Source organism: Planococcus citri, chromosome 1 (assembly GCF_950023065.1).
Source record: "Planococcus citri chromosome 1, ihPlaCitr1.1, whole genome shotgun sequence".
Taxonomy (NCBI): Eukaryota; Metazoa; Arthropoda; class Insecta; order Hemiptera; family Pseudococcidae; genus Planococcus; species Planococcus citri.
Window position 1 is genome coordinate 87,932,504 of NC_088677.1, and position 21,974 is coordinate 87,954,477.

Here is a 21,974-nt window from a genome sequence, read left to right on the forward strand (position 1 = left end):
ATCCACAGTCTTGGCAGAGACAACTAAAACAGTATCATCAGCAAAAGCACTAAGGACACCTCTAAAGGGAAGCTTAAGTAGTCCATTGACGTAAATTAGAAAAAGAAGGGCCCCAACAGTCTCCCCTGAGGCACCCCTCATAACACCTGAGTCAGAGCACTCAAAACATCTCTAATTCGAACACGTTGTGTCCTTCCACTCAGGTACGCGAGTAAAACCAACTAACAATACATTCGTCAAAACCACAATCCCGCAAATCATCAATGAGTAGTTTATGATCAAGTGTATCAAAAGCTTTCACCACATCTATAATATAATATAGCTGCAACTATTTTATTAGCCTCCATTTCTTCCACAACTAGGGTAACATGGTGAATAAGTGCCTTCTCAGTGCTCCTGCCAGGGAAGAAACCAAACTGTAGATCAGAAAAGAAACCTCTGTCCAAAAGAAAATCAAGCATACGTTCTTTTACCACTGACTCAAAAACCTTTCCGATTAAGGGCAGCATTGACATTGGGCGATATGAAGTAACCTGCCTGTTATCACCTCCCTTGAAAATCGGAACAACAACCGCCTCTTTCAAGTACATAGGGTACACTCCCTCCTCAAACTATGACTTATTAAGTAGTTCCACCAGGGGCTCCACTAGACTAGGAGCAAGTTTTTTCAAGATTTTACCAGAGACACCATCCCATACAGAGCCACCCCATGATGAAATTTTTGAGATGGCTCGCACAACCTCATCAGCCGTCACTCTGCTAAATGAGGACTTGGAGTATTTCACAAAGCAGGCCTGAATCCCTGTGTCCAACTATTTTACCAAAGAAATCTGAGAAAGCACTAGCAATTTCACCAGAGTCAATAACATCCCTTCCATTGAAAGATAGAGCCCTAATGGTGTCCCTCCCTTTTCTCCCAGCAAGTTCGTTAAGAATATTCCATGCTGTCATAAAAACGAATTTTATCTCTTTTTGAGAGTTTAGAGACCTTCCTAGACACCTCTCTGAACTGCTGCCTAAAGAAGTCATTATTTGGGTACTTTTTGCTCAATGAATGAAGCTCCTGCATTTGCTTAGCAAATCTACAGAGCTCGATCATGGGAAGCAAATGGCGTTTTTGGTAATTTTTGCCAAAAAATATAGTTTTCTGAAATTTTGACACACAAAAAGACTTTTTCGAAATTTTTGATTGGAAAAAATCGGATTTTTGGCAACTTACACCAAGAAATACCTTTTTTTACAACAAAAAAGCAAGACTTTTCCACAATTTTGATCGAAAAAGCTTTTTTTTTTTGGAAACCAAAAAAAGTTGGACTGTTGGCAATTTTGACAAAAAAGCAAGATTTTCTGAGAATTTTGACGAAAAACTGATTTTTTTGGTAAAATTTCAACAAAGTTTATTTATTTATGACAGAAAAAGCAAGACTTTCTGAAAATTTTTGGCATGACCTTTGGAGCAGTAAAGACACATTGGCAACTTTTCACAAGAAACGCACTTTTTTTACAATAAGAAAACCAAGACTTCCCGGAAATGTTACAGGCTTTTTTGGAAAATATGACCAAACATGGGTTCTTTTTACTGTTTTTGCAAAAAAGTAGAACCTTTCGCAATTTTGGCAAAAAAAAAAATGGATTTTTCAAGAATTTTAAAGGTGAACTAAACTTTTTTGGGGAATTTTGACAACCAATAAAAAAAAAACAGATTTTTTGTGACACAAAAAACTGAGACTTCCAGGAAATTTATACCAAGAAGAATTTTTTTCTGAAATTTAATTTTAAAAATGTCAAGGTTTTACTGACAATTTTGGTAAAAAAAAATGAACGGGCTTCTTTGGAAATAATGACCAAACATGAATCTTTTTCAGATTTTTTACAAGATAGTAGATGAGTTTTTTTAAGAACTTTGATGGAAAACTGAATTTTTTCAGACCTTTGTGGTTAATTTTTTATTGAAAAAAATCAGGCATGCTTCGGCAATTTTTACCAAAAAGAATGAAATTTTTTGACATTTTTGATAAAAAAACTGATTTTTTTTTTAAATTAAAAAAAACTAAAATTTCTGGTAATTTGATTTTGACTACAAACAAATTTTCTTGGACAATTTTGTTTGAATTTGCGACAAAACTGAATTTTTGTGCGATTTTGTGCATTTGGGAACTGTTTTTTTTAAATTCCCCCCTCTAAATTGTAAAGGTTTTAACTCTCCCTTTGACCACCGACGACGCCGAAGACTCACAATAGGTATTCTTATACGATACTTGAAATGGCAACCGCGATCGCACTTACGCCAGAATATCGTTGTAAAATACAATCTGGTGCTTATAAAAATACCAATATAAAATCATAGATAAAAATATCACTATCGAGCTTACCGGAACACGCCTGCGGTGGAAGCGGGAATATCAACGTCGTCGAGCTTTTTCTCCTGGCTACCGCGCATCCCAACGATTGCGGTTTAAAGCTTCGTAATTGCTGCATAAAATCCGAACATTCCATCAGGGCGACGTCCGCGAAATGCAGATCACATAAAATCTGATTCTTGAATCGACGCGCGCGCTTCTGATTCGGCCCGGTCAGGTTCAAGCCGCACGAATTGCAACGTAAGCATTCTTCGTGGTAATGGTTGTTGTCGTACAACGGCGATGGATCTGCACCAGAAAAAAAAAACAAAAAAAAACACAATCCATAAATATTTATGAACCAGCGAGCTATGTAGGTAGCTATTCGTACCTACTCGTATTTACCGTAAGAAAAATGTACATATTTATTATTATTCTACGCTTAGAGAGAGGTAGATACTAGATACGCAGATTTCTCAATAAAGCAATTTCCTTCTTTTAGCGATGCGGGGGCGACCTTCAATAATTATGGTATACACAACTGGCGAAAACATGGCGAGCGAAAAAAAAGAAGAAAAAGTTTTAAAAATACACCGCAGCGCACCGATTTGGCTTCGCTACGAGTATTTAATATAAAATATGATACGAAATAAACTTTCGCTATACATATAAGTAGGTATATAAAATACCAAAACCAAAGTAAACAGGTATACCTGAAGTTTGTCGTTTCCTCTATACTGCGCCGCAGCACCAGCCTCGACCACATGGTAAACTCTTTTCAATCCTATACCTACATACAACCGGCCGATTCGTTTGAATTTAATGTAGAAATTAGGAGAAAAAATGAAAAAATACGGTGCAGTAAACTAGCCGCCAACCGAGAGCCGAATTTTCTCCGACAAAGGTAAAGATAGACAGACACCTTATAATTTTCAATTCCTCTCAAAATAAATACAATTTTGCTCAAAAAAAAAAAAAAAAAAATGGGAGCCACTTTTTATTTCCCTATTATTTTTGTTCGAATTCTAGAGATCGAACCAGGGAACAACTTGGGAATCATTCGCGAACGAATAGATTGATTTTTAAAAGAACGATTCGAAAACGAATATTTGGTCAATTCTTTAAATTCGTTCACGAAGGAGTCACTTATACGAATCAATTCCTTCGTCATCAAAAATTATTCAATTTTGTTCGTGAATGATTCACCAAAAATTAAGTAAATGAATCGATTCGTTCAGGAACGAGTCATTTTTACAAATCAATTCGTTCGCGAATGATTTATAACAAATTATTCAATTTCGTTCGTGAATGATTCAAAAAAATTGAGTGAATGAATCGATTCTCGTTCGCGAACGAGTCACTTGAACGAATCAAGTCGTTCGTGAATGATTCACCAAAAATTATTCAAATTCGTTCGTGAACGATTCGCCGAAAATTAGGTAAATGAATCAATTCTAATTCGCTAACGAGTCACTCATACAAATCAATTCGTTCGCGAATGATACACAAAAAATTATTCAATTTTATTCGTGAACGATTCACCAAAAATTTAGCAAATGAATCGATTCGTTCAGGAACGAGTATCTAATATGAATCAATTCGTTCGCGAATGATTCACCAAAAGTTATTCAATTTCGTTCGTGAATAATTCGCCAAAAAGAACGAATTGATTCGTTCGCGAATGATTCACCAAAAATTAGGTAAATGAATTGAGCCTCGTTCGCGAACGAGTAACTAATAGAAATTTATTCGTTCGCGAATGATTCACCAAAAATGACTTAAATTCGTTCGCGAATGATTCACCAAAAATTAGTAAATGAATCGATTCTCGTTTGCGAACGAGTCACTTGAACGAATCAATTCATTCGCGAATGATTCACCGAAAATTATTCAATTTCGTTCGCGAACGAGTCGCTTATACAAATCAATTCGTTCGCGAATGATACACAAAAAATTATTCAATTTTATTCGTGAACAATTCAAAAACAATTTAGCAAACGAATCGATTCGTTCAGGAACGAGTATCTAATATGAATCAATTCGTTCGCGAATGATTCGCCAAAAATTATTCAATTTAGTTCGTGAACGATTCACCAAAAATTAGGTAAATGAATTGAGCCTCGTTCGCGAACGAGTAACTAATAGAAATTTATTCGTTCGCAAATGATTCAACAAAAATGACTTTAATTCGTTCGTGAATGATTCGCCAAAAATTAGTAAATGAACGGATTCTCGTTCGGGAACGAGTCACTTGAACGAATCAATTCGTTCGCGAATGATTCACCAAAAATTATTCAATTTCGTTCGCGAACGAGTCGCTTATACAAATCAATTCATTCACGAATGATACACAAAAAATTATTCAATTTTATTCGTGAACAATTCGCAAACAATTTAGCAAACGAATCGATTCGTTTACGAACGAGTATCTAATATGAATCAATTCGTTCGCGAATAATACACGAAAAATTTGGTAAATGAATCGATTTTCACTCACGAACGAGTCACTTGAACGAATATTCGTTCGCGAATGATTCACCAAAAATTATTTAAACTCGATCGTGAATGATTCGTCAAAAATTGAGTAAATGAATCGATTCTCGTTCGCGAACGAGTCACTTGAACAAATCAATTCGTTCACGAATGATTCGCAAAAAATTATTAAATTTTGTTCGTGAATGATTTACCAAAAATCAAGTGAATGAATTGATTATCATTCACGAACAAGTCACTTATACGGATCAATTCGTTCGCCAATGATTCACAAAAAATTACTCAATTTTATTCGTGAATGATTCACAAACATTTAAGCAAATGAATCGATTCGTTCACTAACGAGTCACTAATATGAATCAATTCGTTCGCAAATGATTCACAAAAAATTATTCAATTTCGTTCGTAAATGATTCATCAAAAAGAACGAATCGATTCGTTCGCAAATGATTCACCAAAAATTGGGTAAATGAATCGAGCCTCATTCGCGAACGAGTAACTTGAACAAATCAATTCGTTCACGAATGATTTGCAAAAAATTATTCAATTTCGTTCGTGAACGATTCACCAAAAAGAACGAATCAATTCGTTCACGAATGATTCATCAAAAAGTATTCGATTTCGTTCGTGAATGATTTACAAAAAACTAAGTATGTAAATGAATCGATTCTCGTTCGCGAACGAATCACTTATACAAATCAATTCGTTCGTGAATGATTTACAAAAAACTAAGTACGTATGCAAATGAATCGATTCTCGTTTGCGATCGAATCACTTATACAAATCAATTCGTTCGCGAATGATTCACCAAAAATCGTTCAATTCCGTTCGTGAATGATTCACCAAAAACTGAGTAAATGAATCAATTTTCGTTCACGAACAAATCACTTACACGAATCAATTCGTTCACGAATGATACATTGAAAAATTATTCAATCCGTTCGCGAATGATTCACCAAAAATCATTCAATTTCGTTCGTGAATGATTCACCAAAAATTGAGTAAATGAATCGATTCTCGTTCGCGAACGAGTCACTTATACGAATCAATTCGTTCGTGAATGATTCACTAAAAAATTATTCAATTCGTTCGCGATTGATTCACCTAGAATTCGATCAATTTGTTCAATCACCAATCAGTTGTGAATGATTCGATTCGATTCACTTCGCTTGAAAACAGATCGATTCCTTTAGGTACAAAATTACGAAAAAGTACAACAGTTTCACAAAAATTGAAACAATTGTAAATTAAGTGATTCGTTTGCGAATGGTTCATCAAGAAATCAATCAATTTATTAATTAATCTCCAATCGTTCGTAAATAATTCGATTCGATTGTAAACAGATCAATTACTATACAAATGTTTTGAAAGTCGGTCTTACTGTTTTTCATGAGTTGAAAAGGATCAGAAAAGATTAATTTACGCCACTAAAAATACGAGTATGTCTCATTTTCTCAATCTGATTAATGATCATGATCTCATTAAAGATGATTCAAAAATAAGCTCAAAAGAACATGAATCCAGAATGGACAGTTCTAAATAACGAAAAAAAAAACTAATAAATTTCATACACCCCGCAATAGTTGACATTTTTACGACGGGAAATTCGTATTGAAAAACGCTTTCCTTCCTTCGTTTTAATTCGCAGTTTCTTTTTTCGGCCATAGGATACGTATTGCGTAGGCTGATACATTCATAAACTATTCAACCAGCTAAATTATTATCTATACTCTTCATTTTCCGAATTCCGAGATTCATTTCTCAACCCCCTTCCTTCACTTTTACAGTCTCATTCGTATTAGGAAGGTAACACAATACCATATTCAGTCTGTTATTCGCATCTTTCGAAAATACCTATCTACTGTAGGTAACTTGGAAAATGATTAAGTATTTCATTTTTTTTCTTTCATTTTCATAGTACTTTATCCACCCACATATTTTTTTATTTAACAGGATGAAAAATATCTCTACTTCATCTGGATTTTTTCGAAAAGACATCGCTATGCGATTGAAAAAGGGTGTGAACATTTTTTTTTGAAAAAAATTCTGCATGATACTGTTTTTATGGATCTGCTTCTTTGAGCACCTATGGTAGTAGGTCGTACCTAAAATTCATAATTCGGGTCAAGAACAGTCCATATGGGTCCTCACTCTATACTTAAATACACTTATGAATCTTTTTTGTAATTTTTCACGCTCCCTCTCTTCGAATTTCTAAAAATATTCGAAATTTTTTTCGCATAATTTACACACCAAGAATTTGTCCATTTTTCAAAAAAAAAAAAAAAATAAAAAAAAAAAAAAACTATGACCGTACCTAAATACAGAGCAGAAAATCCACCAACTCTATCAATATGCTTAATGAGAGGTAAATACTTGCACGAGATACGAAAAAAAAAAAAAACGAACGAACGAACGTTGTACAGTAATTAGCTTAAGGTTTCGTAGCTGTCGGTTGGATAAATTAATGAAAAAAAAAGTGAAAAAAATCAATTTTATTAAAAAAGTTGAACGCGCGTTAGAAAAATAAATTAGGGGGAAAACACGCTCGAAAAAGCGTTTTTTTTTTCAACATTAAATAATTCAATAGAAGAAGCGGAGGAAAACGGGGATAAAAACGACGTCGAATGACAATAAAGGAAGAAGAAAAAACTTAGCTACACTTTGCGAAAGAAACTTAGGTATACTTTACCGCTATTTGAGCTGCATTCGCTCGTTGAACATATAGTTACTCGTATGTAGCGGTAATATCGCGGTAATTTGTAATTGTAATCGAATTCATCGGTCTATTAAGACAGAGCAGGCTATCTATAAAAATTACGTACTAAGAACATCAAAGCGTAGAAATCATCATACTCGTATTCAACATTGTCAGGGTTTCGATGCTTTGTACATATAATGAGCATTAATAATGTCGATGTAGTAGAAAATCCTCCAAAAGGTTCAAGGTCTCGAGTAGGCAAATAATGTTTTTTGTTTTTTCATTTTCTATCGTAGTGGTGATGAAAACGTTTGAAAATTAATTTTGCATTTTAGAAAAAGATGAGGTTATTTAAGAGGAAGCGAGACGAAGGATTTTCACATCATTTAGATATACGCGAAGACGATGGAATAAATGTACAAAAGCAGAAAAGCGCAGACAGAGAAGACGTACGTGTATGAAAGGAATTCGATGAGATGTGGTATTTTGAGCGATGACTGAAGCGGCCGGTATGGGTATGAAGTGCGAACCAAGTTCATTTGAATTTCGTCATATTGCTCGGGTATAGAATAATGTATTTGAAATACGTGATGCGTGGCTTGTCGCGTATTAAACCTTTTCCGAATACTTGGCGATGAGAAAAAGGTCGGAAAATTTTCATCAAATTTCCAAGGAAAACCTTCGATTCTTGTTTGAGATGTGTTCTCTAACTCTTGAAATGCGAGGAAGGTCATTTTTGGTTCAAATATCCTGTTTTATGTAGGTACTTGAAAGTATTAGACAAAAATAAACTTCTTGGCCAAATATCGACGAGGCAAATCTTATTAAAAAATTTTGACCATTTTTTTCCCTCCCAGACACCAAGGGTGTTGGTTTTTAGGGGGGAAAAATTCCCTGCAAATTTTAGCCTTTCAACTCGGAATAAGTACATTTTTTCAAGGGTTTTTGTGGTTTTCAACATTTTTCATTTTTGCTACAATTTCATTAGTTTTTGGTAATTTTAGATAATTTAAACGCTTTTTCAAAGATTCTCCCCAAAAATGACAATTTTTCAGAATTTATTTGAGGAGTTCGAATTTTTAGACTTTTTTTTCAAATAAGTATTTGATTCAATTTTAGACTGAAAAAACTATTTTGGAGGACTGAAGGAGGCGTTTCCTTAGAAGGGGATTATTCAGAAAAATTCTCACCAAAAAGCAAAATTTTTCACTACTTCTTTGAATTTTGGATTTTTTAGTTATTTTTTCAAATATTTGTTTCAAGTTTCATCTTTGAGCCAACATTGTTTGGAGGACTGAAAGAGAGGAACTTAATAAGAGGGTTATTCAGAAAGATTCTCGCCAGAAATGAAAATTTTTCATAATTTTTTTGTGGACAGATATTTATTCTTTTTTTAAATATTTGTTTCAACTTTGGACTGAAAAAATTGTTTGTGGGATTGAAAGAGGATTTTCCTGAGGAAGGGGTTACTTAGAAAAATTCTTACAAAAAACGAAAATGTTTCACCTTTTTTTAGTTGTTTTTTTTTCGAAAATTTGTCTCAAGTTTTAACTTTGGTCCAACATTGCTGGGGGGGGGGGGTTTAGGAGGGACTGAAAAAGGTTTTTTTCCTGAGAGGTGAGGGAGGGTTTATTCAGAAAGATTTTCACCAAAAATTAAAATTTTTCAAAATTTATTCCTAAATTTCGAATTTTTAGTTTTTTTTCTTTTTTTTTTTTTTAAATAAGTATTTGTTTCAACTTTGGACTGAAAAAATTGTTTGTGGGATTGAAAGAGGATTTTCCTGAGGAAGGGGTTATTCAGAAAAATTCTTACAAAAAACGAAAATTTTTCACCTTTTTTTAGACTTTGAATTATTAGTTTTTTTTTTCTTCAAAAATTTGTTTCAAGTTTCAACTTTAGGCCAACATTGCTTAAGAGGGGGACGACTGAAAGAGGTTTTTCCTGAGAGGAGGGTCGGAGGGGGTTATTCAAAAAGATTTTCACCAAAAATGAAAATTTTTCAAAATTTATTCGTGAATTTCGAAGTTTTAGTTTTTTTTTTTCAAATATTTGATTCAAGTTTCAACTTTGGGCGAACATTGCTTAGGGGGACTGAAAGAGGTTTTTTTCCTGTGAGGAAGGGGGAGAGGTTATTCAGAAAGATTTTCACCAAAAATGAAAATTTTTCAAAATTTGTTCGTGGATTTCAAATTTTTATTTATTTATTTTTTCAAATAAGTAGGTATTTGTTTAAACTTTGGACTGAAAAAATTGTTTGTGGGATTGAAAGAGAATTTTCCTTAGGAAGGGGTTATTTAGAAAAATTCTTACCAAAAACGAAAATTTCTCATTTTTTTGGACTTTGAATTTTTAGTTTTTCTTTTTCAATAATTTGTTTCAAGTTCAAACTTTGGTTCAACATTGCTTAGGAGGGGGGGGGGGGTGCTGAAAGAGGGTTTTCCTGAGAGGAGGGTCGGAGGGGGGTTATTCAGAAAGATTTTCACCAAAAATGAAAATTTTTCAAAATTTATTCGCGAATTTCGAAGTTTTAGTTTTTTTTTCAAATATTTGTTTCAAGTTTCAACTTTGAGCCAACATTGCTTAGGGGGACTGAAAGAGGTTTTTTTCCTGTGAGGAACTGGGAAGGAGTTATTCAGAAAGATTTTCACCAAAATTGAAAATTTTTCAAAATTTATTCGTGGATTTCGAATTTTTGTTTTTTTCCCCCAAAAGTATTTGTCACTACTTTCGACTGAAAAGATTGTTGGGGAGGGGGGGCTGAACGTGCATTTTCCTCAGAAGGGTGTCATCTAGAACAATTCTCACCAGAATCGAAAATTTTTCAAAATTTTTTTGGACTTTGAATGTTTAGTTTTTTTTTTAAATATTTGTATCAAATTTCAACTTTGGGCCAGCATTGTTGGGGTGACTAAAATAGGTTTTTTTTCTTGAGAGGTGGGTTATTAATACAGATTTTCAATAAAGCTGAAAATTTTTTAGAATTGTTTTGCAGATTTCGAATTTTTAGTTTTTTTCCCAAATATTTATCACAATTTTGGACTGAAAAAAATGGTTCGAGGGACTGAAAGAGCGGCCTTCCTTAGAAAGCAGTCATTTAGAAAAATTCTCACCAAAAATGAAGATTTTTCACAATTTATATTATTCTTTCAAGTTTCATCTTTGGGCCAATATTGTGGGGGGGGGGGACTGAAAGAGGTTTTATTCCAAAAAGGAGATATTCTCAGCAAAAATGACAATTTTTCAAGAATTTTTTGCTCACTTCGAATTTTTATTTTCTTAAATGTTTGTTTTAATTTCCGACTCAAATTGTCTGTGGAATTGAAGGAAGAAAAATACGCATTGTTGAGCACTCGAGCGATCAGAAAGATCTTTTACAAGCATAGGGGAGGGGGGAAAGTTCCATACAAAGGAACCAACACAGGTTGAAGGACCGGGGCTAGATTTTTCTTGAAAAGAGAATAATTCCAAAGAATTCTATCACAAACTATTAAAAATTTTGGATGAATTAAATTTGAATTTTTTTAAAATTCTTTTTAACATCTAAAAAGTGGGGTTAGGGCTCCCAATGTCCCAGTATAACTCTTTTTAGAATTTTGGAAAAGGAAAAAAAATAGAGAATCATTTTTTGATGAAATCAAACAGCTTCAAGTGTTTCATCAGGTGGAGGGTGGGAGCAAAAATTGACAATTTTTGAGAAATAACTCGAAAACTCTTTGGACTATCCTCACATATCTTTTCTTTGGAAACTCTCTTGAAAACTAATCGAATTAGAATGAATTTCGAGCTGTCCTGATGTGGGCGGATTCTGCGCCAGGAGCCAATATTTTCTATTCTCCCTGTTACATTTTACTTCGACACGATGTACGAATCCATTCGCAGACCATAAACAGGTACCCACACTTATTACACAACCTTGAGAACAATAATAAAATTCTGCAGGTATTCGCTTTATTGCGAGTATCGACTGTCTAGAATTAATTAAAAATAGCGACCGAAGAAGCGAATACGAGTATAGCTGGATACCCACCGGTGGCGTTGGCGGATCTCGTCTTTTATTTCAATTTTTAATGAAATGGTTATTTTTCACGCCTATAGATAGGTATAACGAATAATATATAAGATTGTTACGAATCTGCTTGGTGGATTAAAAATATCAGAGGCAAGGCAAAAATGGCTTGGTTTGAGAAAAAGCATAACGAAGCCTGTCGTCACCGTATCGGTTCAGTCTGCTGGTGTCGATCGAAGAAAAACTTTTCCACTGTGAGGTGTTAATTCGAAAATTTCACTTCGACAGCGAATAGATGAGAGAATGAGGGAAGAAGACGGTCGTCTTTCAGCATTCGCGGGCTGCTGGTAGCAGCTGCGAGAAAAAAGTATAAGTGGAGTGATTGATTCGAAAGAAGGCAACTTTATTTTCCGCCAATTCGCCGAAAACATTTGCTATGACGGTGTCGCTTCATTTACACCAGGCATACATAAGGCGAGAAAATTAGAAAGCGAAGAAAATTCCAGAGTCTGATTAGTGTGGGCCTATTTGCATTATGGATAGCCGATCGTGATCAGGTGAAGGAAGAGGGTGGGGAATGGACTTGACAGTCAATTGCAAGTGAGATTGTTTTGGAGAGCACAAAATTTTTGCACCAGGTTCTGTTGGAAAAAAAACAAGAATCTTGTTCATTATTAGTCTACGAATTAATCGAGGAAAAAAATACGAGAGAGCAATAGAGCTAGAAATCCGAATGCTAAAAAGAAATCTCTCCAAGTTATATGTACTTAAATAGTATAATATGGTACGATCGATAGAGTCAGCAAAGGTTGAAAGATGATGAGGAAATATTCTGACGAAAACAGATACGGTACATCAACTCGTACGTATCGTACATTCCACCTACGCTTCTACACTCTATACGTACTTACTTTTACTACCTCACTCGTGCCTACTTCAACATCATTTCACCGAAATATACATACATACGAGTAGAAGAGCAGGCAGACAGATACAGACGCACTACACATGAAGTTAATTCAACGGTTAATAGGTCGTCGTCGTCGTAAAGTCGTAAGTTTTCACTTAAAATATTAATCCGTTTAATACTCGCGTATATGCGAAAGTTGGCATACAGCAGCAACTGCTCTTACAGATTTGATAGGTCGTAATAATGAGCTTTGTGTCGTATCGCGATAGTTTCTCCTCTCACAGTTTCGTCGACAGTATTTGACAAGTTAAAGGCTGGCATCGTGAAAACGAGTTGAGAACGGTTTGCGTTGCGTTTGAGAATGAGTTTTCCAAGTCGAGTTTATCGCAGCATTTTCATCTTTATCAATTTTTTTCTCAAAAAACAACAAATTTATTTGAAATTTAAGGGAATGATTTTCCTGGATGTCATCACCCCCCCTCCCCCACAATTCAAATCTTCAAGCAATACCTGCAAACGCATCAGAACAAAAATTGACGATTGAGAAATTTTCCCTTCATTACGGATTTTTACTTTTAGTACCAAGAATTTTCTCAGGAATCGCACTTTCACAGGTTCAATGAAGAATGGAATGATGGATGAAACTTGTAGCATACCTTAAAATTTGAGATCTTCCATCTTCCCTCTACGACTCCTCCTCCCACCAAGTTGACAAAATGAAAAAAATATAAACCAAAAGAATTTATCAAAATTTTTTGTTTCTGCGTCAGAATTTTTCTAAATAAGTAATGCTTTTATCAAAAAAAAATTTTAAAAAAACTCTCTCCGACCCTTCAAACCATGTTGACTCTCTAGTCAAAAGTCCACGTCAAAGTCAAAAAAATCACAAAAAATCAGAATCAAGGAAATTTTTTAAAAATATCCCATTTCAAAATTAGAATTGTTCTACACAACCCCCTTTTCAAGAAAAAACCTTCGGTGGGACCCGAAATGATGTAAGCTCTCTTGTATAGAACCTCCCAAATTTGGAAAAAATAATAATGTTGGTCCCCTTGTATAAAGCCCCCAAAGTTGAAAAATATAAAAAAAGGATGTAAAATTGATGTCTGCTGCAGGTACAAATCATTTGAAAATTTTTCATCTTTGAGAAAAATCTCTAAAATGGCATTTTTTCACTTTTTTTGGGAGCACGCTAATTCTTGGAAGTGTTGTAAGTCTATCATTTTTTGTATCCCATTCCACCCTCCCCACCACACATCTCTTTGAAAAGTCCCTTTTTTGTTTCAAAAGACTCAAAAGACCTGTTTTTGTCGAACTTGCAAATAAGGTTCTGTTTTTTTTTTTTGCCAAATTAGCCCAAGTCGAAAAATTGTCAATTTTTACAAAACATGTCAAAAATTGTCAATTTTTACAAAATTTGTCAATTTTTACAAAATTTGTCAATTTTTACAAAATTTGTCAAGTGTCAATTTTTTGAGATGAAATGTCAAAAAGTGTGAATCTTTGGCAAAATAGCCAAGAAGTGTCCATGTTCGGCACAATTGTTAAAAAGTGTCTATTCCTGGTAAAATTGTCAAAAGTGGCCAATTATTGCAAAAATTGACAAAACAGTTCTGTTCTTACCGAGATTGCTCAAAAACCCACTTCTTTTGCCAAAATCGTCAAAAAATTCTCGTTTTTTTGTCTAAATTGTCAGAGAGAGTAAATTTCTAGCGAGTTGACAAAAAGTTGTAATCCTGTTTCGTCAAAATGTTCAGGAATTAATTTTCGATAAAAAATAGTCAAATGGTCGTAATTTTTGCTTTTTTCCCAAAACGTCCAAAAAGCATTGTATTTTGCCTTGCTCGCCATAAACGTCCTATTTTCGCTTTAAAGTTTGTGTAACATAAGTCTTGTTTCTTACAAAATTACTTAAAATGCTTCTTTGTTCTGTCAAATTTTATCGCCCTCTCATTCTTTCATGTTTTTTTTCGGTTTTATGGCAATTTTTATTTTTTGACATTTTCTTCGGGGTTTCACAAAACACGCCCTGCTTCTAGATAATTATTTTTTTCGAGAAAAACCCTAATGATGTTGGCCAACTTCATCGAGGCCTCCAGAGGGTCAATGAGGTTTGAAAAGCCGGAGAAAGTTTTATTTTGAAAAGAGGATTATTCATAAAAATGTTGACACAGAAACAAAATTTTTTGGTAAGGTAAATTGCCTTTTTTTCATTTTTTTTATTTCTTTCAAATTTTTTGGGTGGGGGGGGGGAGGAACTTTTGTTACAGATGACGGAAAAAATAGATTAAAAAAAGGAAATTATTTTCTCACCCAAGGTAGCAACTTTGGAAGGTGGGAGATGAAAAATTTCAACTTTGCAAAATAAAGCAAACCCTAGTTCTTGTGCATTGTGAAATGTTACTTTTCAAAGTGTTCTCAATTGTATTGTAAACCTGAAAGCTGAAACACTGAAGAAAAGTGCCCCCCCCTGCCCGATAAAGAAGGGAATCTGTGAAATGACTTTGCTCTTTATAACTTTCTTCGACCGGTATCGTAAGTTTGATCATGCATTTGGAAATTAGAAGAAGTCGCGAGGAGGAAGGGTTCGATGGGCAGGTGAGCAGTAGGTTAGGTACGTAATTATCGAATTTCAAATTACACGACACGAGACCGGTCGACGGGGCGACTCTTAACTGATGGCTGCTTCGGCTTGGGTTCGACTTATATCTAGTAGGCCTATGTACCTACTCCAGCTTTGCAAACGCCAGCTATAAATTATCATCGAAGTACGAGTATTCTGGTCGCGTTAAGTTTCAACAAACGTTTTCGATAAATTAACCGTTATTAATTAGCTAAGTTTGTCGTCGCGCGGTCTCGGTCGCAGTTCTGCATCGCTCACGAGCAATTGATTCCAACACTTGGGGGTAGGGTGTGTGGGTTTCGGTTAATTTTGAGTGGTGGTTGTCGTAGATATGGGGTGTGTGGTGTAATATTAATACATACGGTCTTCTAATATACCTAGGTGTACCTATCGCACCAACGTCAAATCTTGGTTTAGAATATTCGATTCTCCAATATGTACTCGTATACTCTTACTACTTACTAGGGTGTAATTTATGTTTATATTTGATGACATTTTTTTTTTTCGTTTTTTTTTCGCATCCATGCCCTCACGTTGTTAAAATTTACTAGTTCTGCGAACTTTCATTTTCACAATTAATTCCCTGTACATCAAGTTGAGGAGCTGTGGAGGAAGGGGTGAGCCTCCACGAATGCTTTTTTTTTAAGAACTGTGAATAAAATTTCTCAATAAGCTGGCGTCCCCTGGAAACAGTAGTTCAACTGCTGGCCAATCATCCCATCATAGGTCGATCATGCACCCTACACCCTGGTTAAAACGGCCCTTCTCAGGGGCTCTGACGAGGGAACCTCCCTTAAGGATCATGTCCATAAGCATAGAGGGCCTGTCAGGGCTGAAGGAAGTCATACTAGCTGAAATAGTCAAGACCCTGAACATAGACGTGATCGCCATTCAAGAAACACACAGGCGCAGAGAAAGCCGGAAGCCAAAAATTGAAGGAATGAAACTCATTATTGATACACCCCATGAGAAATATGGAAGTGCAATACTAGTTAAGCCAAACATGGAGGTAAAAAGTACTTCACTGTCTGATGAAAATAATGTCGAGATTCTAACAATCGACATGGGAAACTGCTTAATCTCATCAGTTTACAAACCACCAAATGTAGAATTTACATGGAAAGAAAACAGCAATATCCCACCCACAGAAACAAGAATAATAGGTAGTTAGAGACTTCCACAGCCATAGTGTTAGCTGGGGATAAGCTGAAAATAATACAGATGGTGACATAGTGGAGAAATGGGCCGAAGAGCAGAAGCTGAGCTTGGTCTTTGAAGCAAAACTGCCCGCATCCTTCAATAGTGGAAGATGGAAACGTGGATATAACCTAGGTAACATTTTTGTTTTGGAGCAAATCTCAAGTCTATGTCACAAACGCGTAGCAGATCCAATCCCCTGAACCCAACACAGGCCAATTATATGGGAAATTAAGGCAGGCATCAGCCCAATTAAATGTGAAAACCCACCTCCAAGATTCAATTTCAAAAAGGCCAATTGAGAAGCTTTTAAACAGGCAATTGAAGAAAAGATAGACGACCTACTGCCAATACCAGAAAACTATGAATTCTTCAATGAAATCATTAAGAAAGCCTCAAAAGATCATATTCCAAGGAGAGGAAGAAAGGAGTATATCTCTTGAATGGAGCTGCATCTCATGACACAATACAAGGAGTATGTTAGAAAATCTAATGAAAATCCATTCAGTGAGGAAACCATTGAACTAGGAAATCAATTGAATAAGTCATTTCGAAAACCCCATTCTGAACCTTTTTAAAATTTTTCAGGAAATGAAAAAAACTGTTTGTGCGCTTTATTTTCATGGTATAACAGTAAACTTGTGCAGTAATCGATAGGTGTTATGATTACAAATATTTCTGTACCTTTACCAGAACTTGAAGTTTTGTAGGCTGCGAGCAATTCCATTGTGAAATATGTGGAGTTATGGGGTTTTCGAAATGACTTTTTTTTAAAACCTGAAAAGTGACACGTAATCCTAGAAAATCCAGTAACTACAATACCCAACCCTTGCAGAAATTCTGTGACAATGACCGACAGTAATTTACAATTTTATAACAGTTACTGTTAAGAACTGTTAGTAATTAACAGTTTTTGTTAAGAACTGTTAGTAATTAACAGTTTTTCATCGATTGCTGACAGTTATACTCAGTAACAGTTAGTTTCTTGATGATTTCCAAATGTTACCAACAGTTATTGCCAGAGACATGGCGGCTACTTGATAGTTACTTACAGTTACCGTTAGTGTCATGACAGTGTCTAAATGTTAGCATAAGAAAATTGGCATTGATTGGGAAACGCTTGCATACAGGCTGAATTTTGGTATACTGGCCTATTTTTATAACCTGAACACGAATCCTTGGTGTCTCTGATGTCTGTCCCTAGTTTGCTTTCCCACCAATTGTGGATTTTAGCCCCCCAAATGAGGTTTTTCTCCCATATCTTCTCAAATTGCGGTCCTAGCTCAAAAATGTGGTCCATAGAAGTTGTTCTACATCAAATTTCTCATCAGATAATCCTATGAACCAACTTCGTCCCCCCAAGGGGAGGTGGACCTAGAGTCAATCAGCATCGAATAATAAAACGCTCAGGGGGAAGCTGAATTTTGGTATACTGGTCCATTTTTACACCCTTAAAACACGAATCCTTATTCCTTAGTGTCCCACCGGTTCCTAGTGACCTTTCCCCTAATAGTGGATTTCAGCCCCCCAATGAGGTTTTCCCCCTACCCCCTCAAATTGCAGTCCTACCCCAAAAATGGGGTCTATGAAAGTTGCTGTACATCAAATTTCCTATCGATGATCTATAAAACAACTTCGTCCCCCCGGGGGAGGTGGACCTGCAGTCAATTTAATGGGTTTTTGAATATGAGTCCATGATAACTGATAGGTATGAAATATGTTTTTTTACAACAATTTTGACCTCAAATGGATTATGACCTCAAATTATTCCAGTAGGGAGAACCTCTTTCAACCCTTCATACCTGTCGTGGCTCATATTTAAAAAAAACTATATTCATTTGACTGCAGGCCCACCCCCCTCGGGGGGACGAAATTGATTCGTAGGCCATCTGATGGGAAATTTGACGTGGAACAATTTTTATACACTCCATTTTTGGGCTAGAACTGCAATTTGAGGAGATACGGGAGAAAAACCTCATTTGGGGGTTAAAATCCACAATGGGGGCAGAAAGCTAGGGACAAGTGGGGTACACCAAGGATTCATGTTCAGGGTATAAAAATAAGCCAATATACCAAAATTCAGCTTGTGGTATAATGTTGGTAAATAATAAAAAAAAGTTGAAATCATTCCACTTGAAAATTTTTTCAAAGTCCAGAGTGTTGAAAGGTGCATATAAAAGCATTCAACATCAATCCTTCCATCAGCTCCAGTGGTCTAGTAGGTAAGTTAGGTGGATAACACAGTGCTGTGTTGGAGGTCACGGGTTCGATCTCCACTCCAGGCGGAAAATTTTTTAGGTTTTTAAAATTTTTTTTGGAAAGAATTCCTCAATTCTAGCACTGCAGCTTACAGGGAAGCACTCAAGTTCAATCATCAAGCCATATATTTCCATTTTTTACATTCACAAAGTAAATATGAGTAATTTTCAGTCAAATCACTAACAATTATTGTTAGTGATTTTACTAACAGTAACTTACATCCTTAGATGGTGACGAAAAAACTGTCAGATTTTTTACTAACAAAAACTGACAAGGAATTTCTGCAAGGGAAAATGATTGAGTATGGATTTTCATTCATTTATTGAAGTTATACCTGCAATCTACGACTCAATTAATGTAATGTAATAAAGAAGCAACAAAAATGTTATCCATTTCACGGCATAAATTAAAAAATTGAATTACGTTGATGTTCATGAAATTAATGTTCTTTGTTTGTCTTATAAAAAAATGATTTCAAAAACCCTGTAAATGCAGGAGTTATGGGGTTTTCGAAATGACAAACGCTGAAATATGCACTTTTGAGCTACCTTCCAACTTTATCCGATAGAGCTCGCAAAGCACCATCAGAATCAGTGAAAAACATAAAAACCCCTTAAATGGTGATTTATGGGGTTTTCGAAATGACTGATTCAATTAGCAAGTGATATAGCAGAATCTAGACAGAAAAATGGCAGGAATTAGTAGAAAATCTGGATTTCTGCAAAGATAGCCAAAGAGCCTGGCAACTGTTGAAGAGACTTGATGGAGGCAAAACCCAACAGAGCAATTATTTCACTCAGGTTACAGCTAACCAAGTAGCCCATCAACTACTCCTGAATGGCAACACAAAAGTGGAAAGATGCATGGATGTGGAAGTGAATAACTTTGCCACACCAAATACTAACAAAGAAGTGAAGTCTGCAATCAAATTGTCCAAAAATAGGACGGCTGCTAGTGTGGATAACATATATAATGAACAGATCAAACACTTCGGACCAAAGGCAATAAATTGGACCCAAGAAGTGTTTAATGTCTGTATAGAAACTTCAAAAATGCCAAGACTATGGCTACTGGCACATGTTATTGCATTACAGAAACCAGGCAAAGATGCAAATGACCCAAAGAGGTACAGGCCTATCTCCCTGTTGCGTCACCTTTACAAGATTTTTGAAAGAGTCATTTTATATCACATGGCTGACTGTATAGATGAGGGGCTAATCAGACAGCAGGCTGGATTTAGACTAGGAAAATTATGCACTGGCCGGCCAGATATTACACCTAATACAGCACATTGAAGATGGCTTTGAAAAGAAGAAAGTCACTGGAGTGGTGTTTGTTGACCTCACAGCAGCTTTTGACACAGTGTGCCACCGACTACTCCAGTATAAGGTGTACCAACTTACAAAGGATTTTAAATTTACACAGATAGTCACTATGTTGATGAAAGACTGAAGATTCTATGTGACACTCAATGGTAAAAACAGCACCTGGAGGTGGCAAAATAACGGATTGCCCCAGGGCAGTGTTTTGTCACCAATTCTCTTCAACATTTACACCAATGACCAACCAATTGGACCAGATACCAACCACTTTCTGTATGCAGATGATCTTGCACTAACTGCTGAACATGATACGTTTGCGGAGGTGGAGGACACACTAAACCAGGCTATAGAAGAACTGGACACATACTATAAAGATAACCACCTCAAACCAAATCTAACAAAGACAGAGACATGCTCTTTTCATCTCAGAAATCATGAAGCAAAGTGACAATTGAATATTTGATGGGGTGGAACAGATCTGAAACATGCAGATAACACCAAATACCTGGGTGTAACCCTAGATATGTCCTTGACCTACAAAAGGCACTGTGAGGCAACTGAAATGAAAGTTGCAGCCAGAACAAATATAATTTGCAAACTAGCAGGCAACAATCGAGGAGCCAAGCCCCAAGTTATGAGAGCATCTGCACTGGCACTGTGCTATTCAGTGGGGGAGTATGCCTGCCCTGTTTGGAGTTGTTCAGCACATGCAAGTAAAGTTGATATACCCTTGAACGAAGCATGTAGATTTGTTACAGGGTGCTTACGCCCAACACCATTGAATAACCTATATGAGTTGAGTGGAATTGCCCCACCAACAGTCAGACATGAGATTGCATCCATGGTAGAGAAGACAAAGATGCTAAAAAAATCCGTTGCATCCTATGTATGGATATGAAGAATTTGCAGAAACCGCCTCAGATCGAGACACAGTTTCATGAAAAAGATGTCGCATATGGAATGCAGGCGCTGAGGGAAGAACTAGGCAGGAAGCCCTACCAAGCGGAGAACAATTGAAATATGGACTGTGGAATACACTTAACAGATTGAGGAGCGGAGTCACACAATCTAAGTACAACCTTCATAGATGGCTGTTGGCTGATAATGATCTGTGTGAATGCGGTGATGTTCAGACTGACAAACACTTATTTGAGTGTGAATTATCAGGAAAAATCAATCCTGTAAAATTAAATGGGACACTTGACGATGAAGCAGTTAGATTCCGTGAGTACTGGCAGGAGAAGCGTATTTAGATTTAGATTTAGATTAAGATTTAGATTGAGTTTTTCATGTTATTTTAGGCATGTCGACTGGATACAAGAAAAAAAAAGTTGAGGAGCTTGAACTTTTTGAACCTATGTCAATGAATCGCCTTAGAGGTCAAGCATCTCGAAATTCGAAATGGTTTCGGTGACCATTTCGGAGAGAGGGGGGTGAGAGGAGGAGAAATCCCTATGGGGTAAATACCAAATACCATCAGTAGCAGTAACAACAGCAGGTTAGATGAAGATTTATATATAGTCGGATAGGTAAAGGTATACGATGCACAGTGCACAGATTCTGTACCATACGATTATACAGGAAAACCGCGCAATAGGGGTAGTGCAATCGGGGGCAAGGTACATACATTATTACCGCGGATGGAGCACGGTTGAAAAATGCGACACTTCATTAGTTTTATTAAAAAGTATAGGTACCTGCTATGTAGTATGTACCTTGTACCCTACCATCATAGAACCAACGTAGCGAGGCGAGCTTTTCGCGTGACCTAATTGATAAAGGTGAAGACGACGACGGAAACGGGAAATTGCAAGTTGCTCGACGCTAGCGGACGGTTTTGGCAAACTTTTCCAAGCTGGACGATTCGTAATCATCTCTTAATCGCGAACCGTTTCACGTTCAACACAACCAGTGATAGTGAATGACCACGGGGGTTCGACGCGGGTCGGAAGCTAGACAATCAGTTTTCAAAGTGTCTGTCTGTCTGCGTTCGTACTCTCTTTTTTTTCAGCTTTTATTCGTTTTAATGTATAGGTAACGATCATTCCATGTTAACAGGGTTAAAAAGCACCGCACCCGGGCAAAGGGTTGCGGTCGCGGTACGCCGAACGCGAGCGTGTA

At 36.1% G+C, this 21,974-nt stretch overlaps 1 protein-coding gene across 4 annotated transcripts in view; it reads right to left on the reverse strand.

Annotated features, from left to right (window-relative positions):
• The window catches only part of rsh (radish), a 780,520-nt gene that overhangs the window by 178,493 nt on the left and 580,053 nt on the right, over positions 1 to 21,974 (reverse strand). For all 4 annotated transcript variants that reach the window (XM_065356244.1, XM_065356235.1, XM_065356228.1 and 1 more), the window contains one exon: positions 2,373 to 2,648. In XM_065356244.1, coding sequence (XP_065212316.1) covers positions 2,373 to 2,648 — 276 coding nt within the window. The remainder of the gene's footprint in view (positions 1 to 2,372; positions 2,649 to 21,974) is intronic.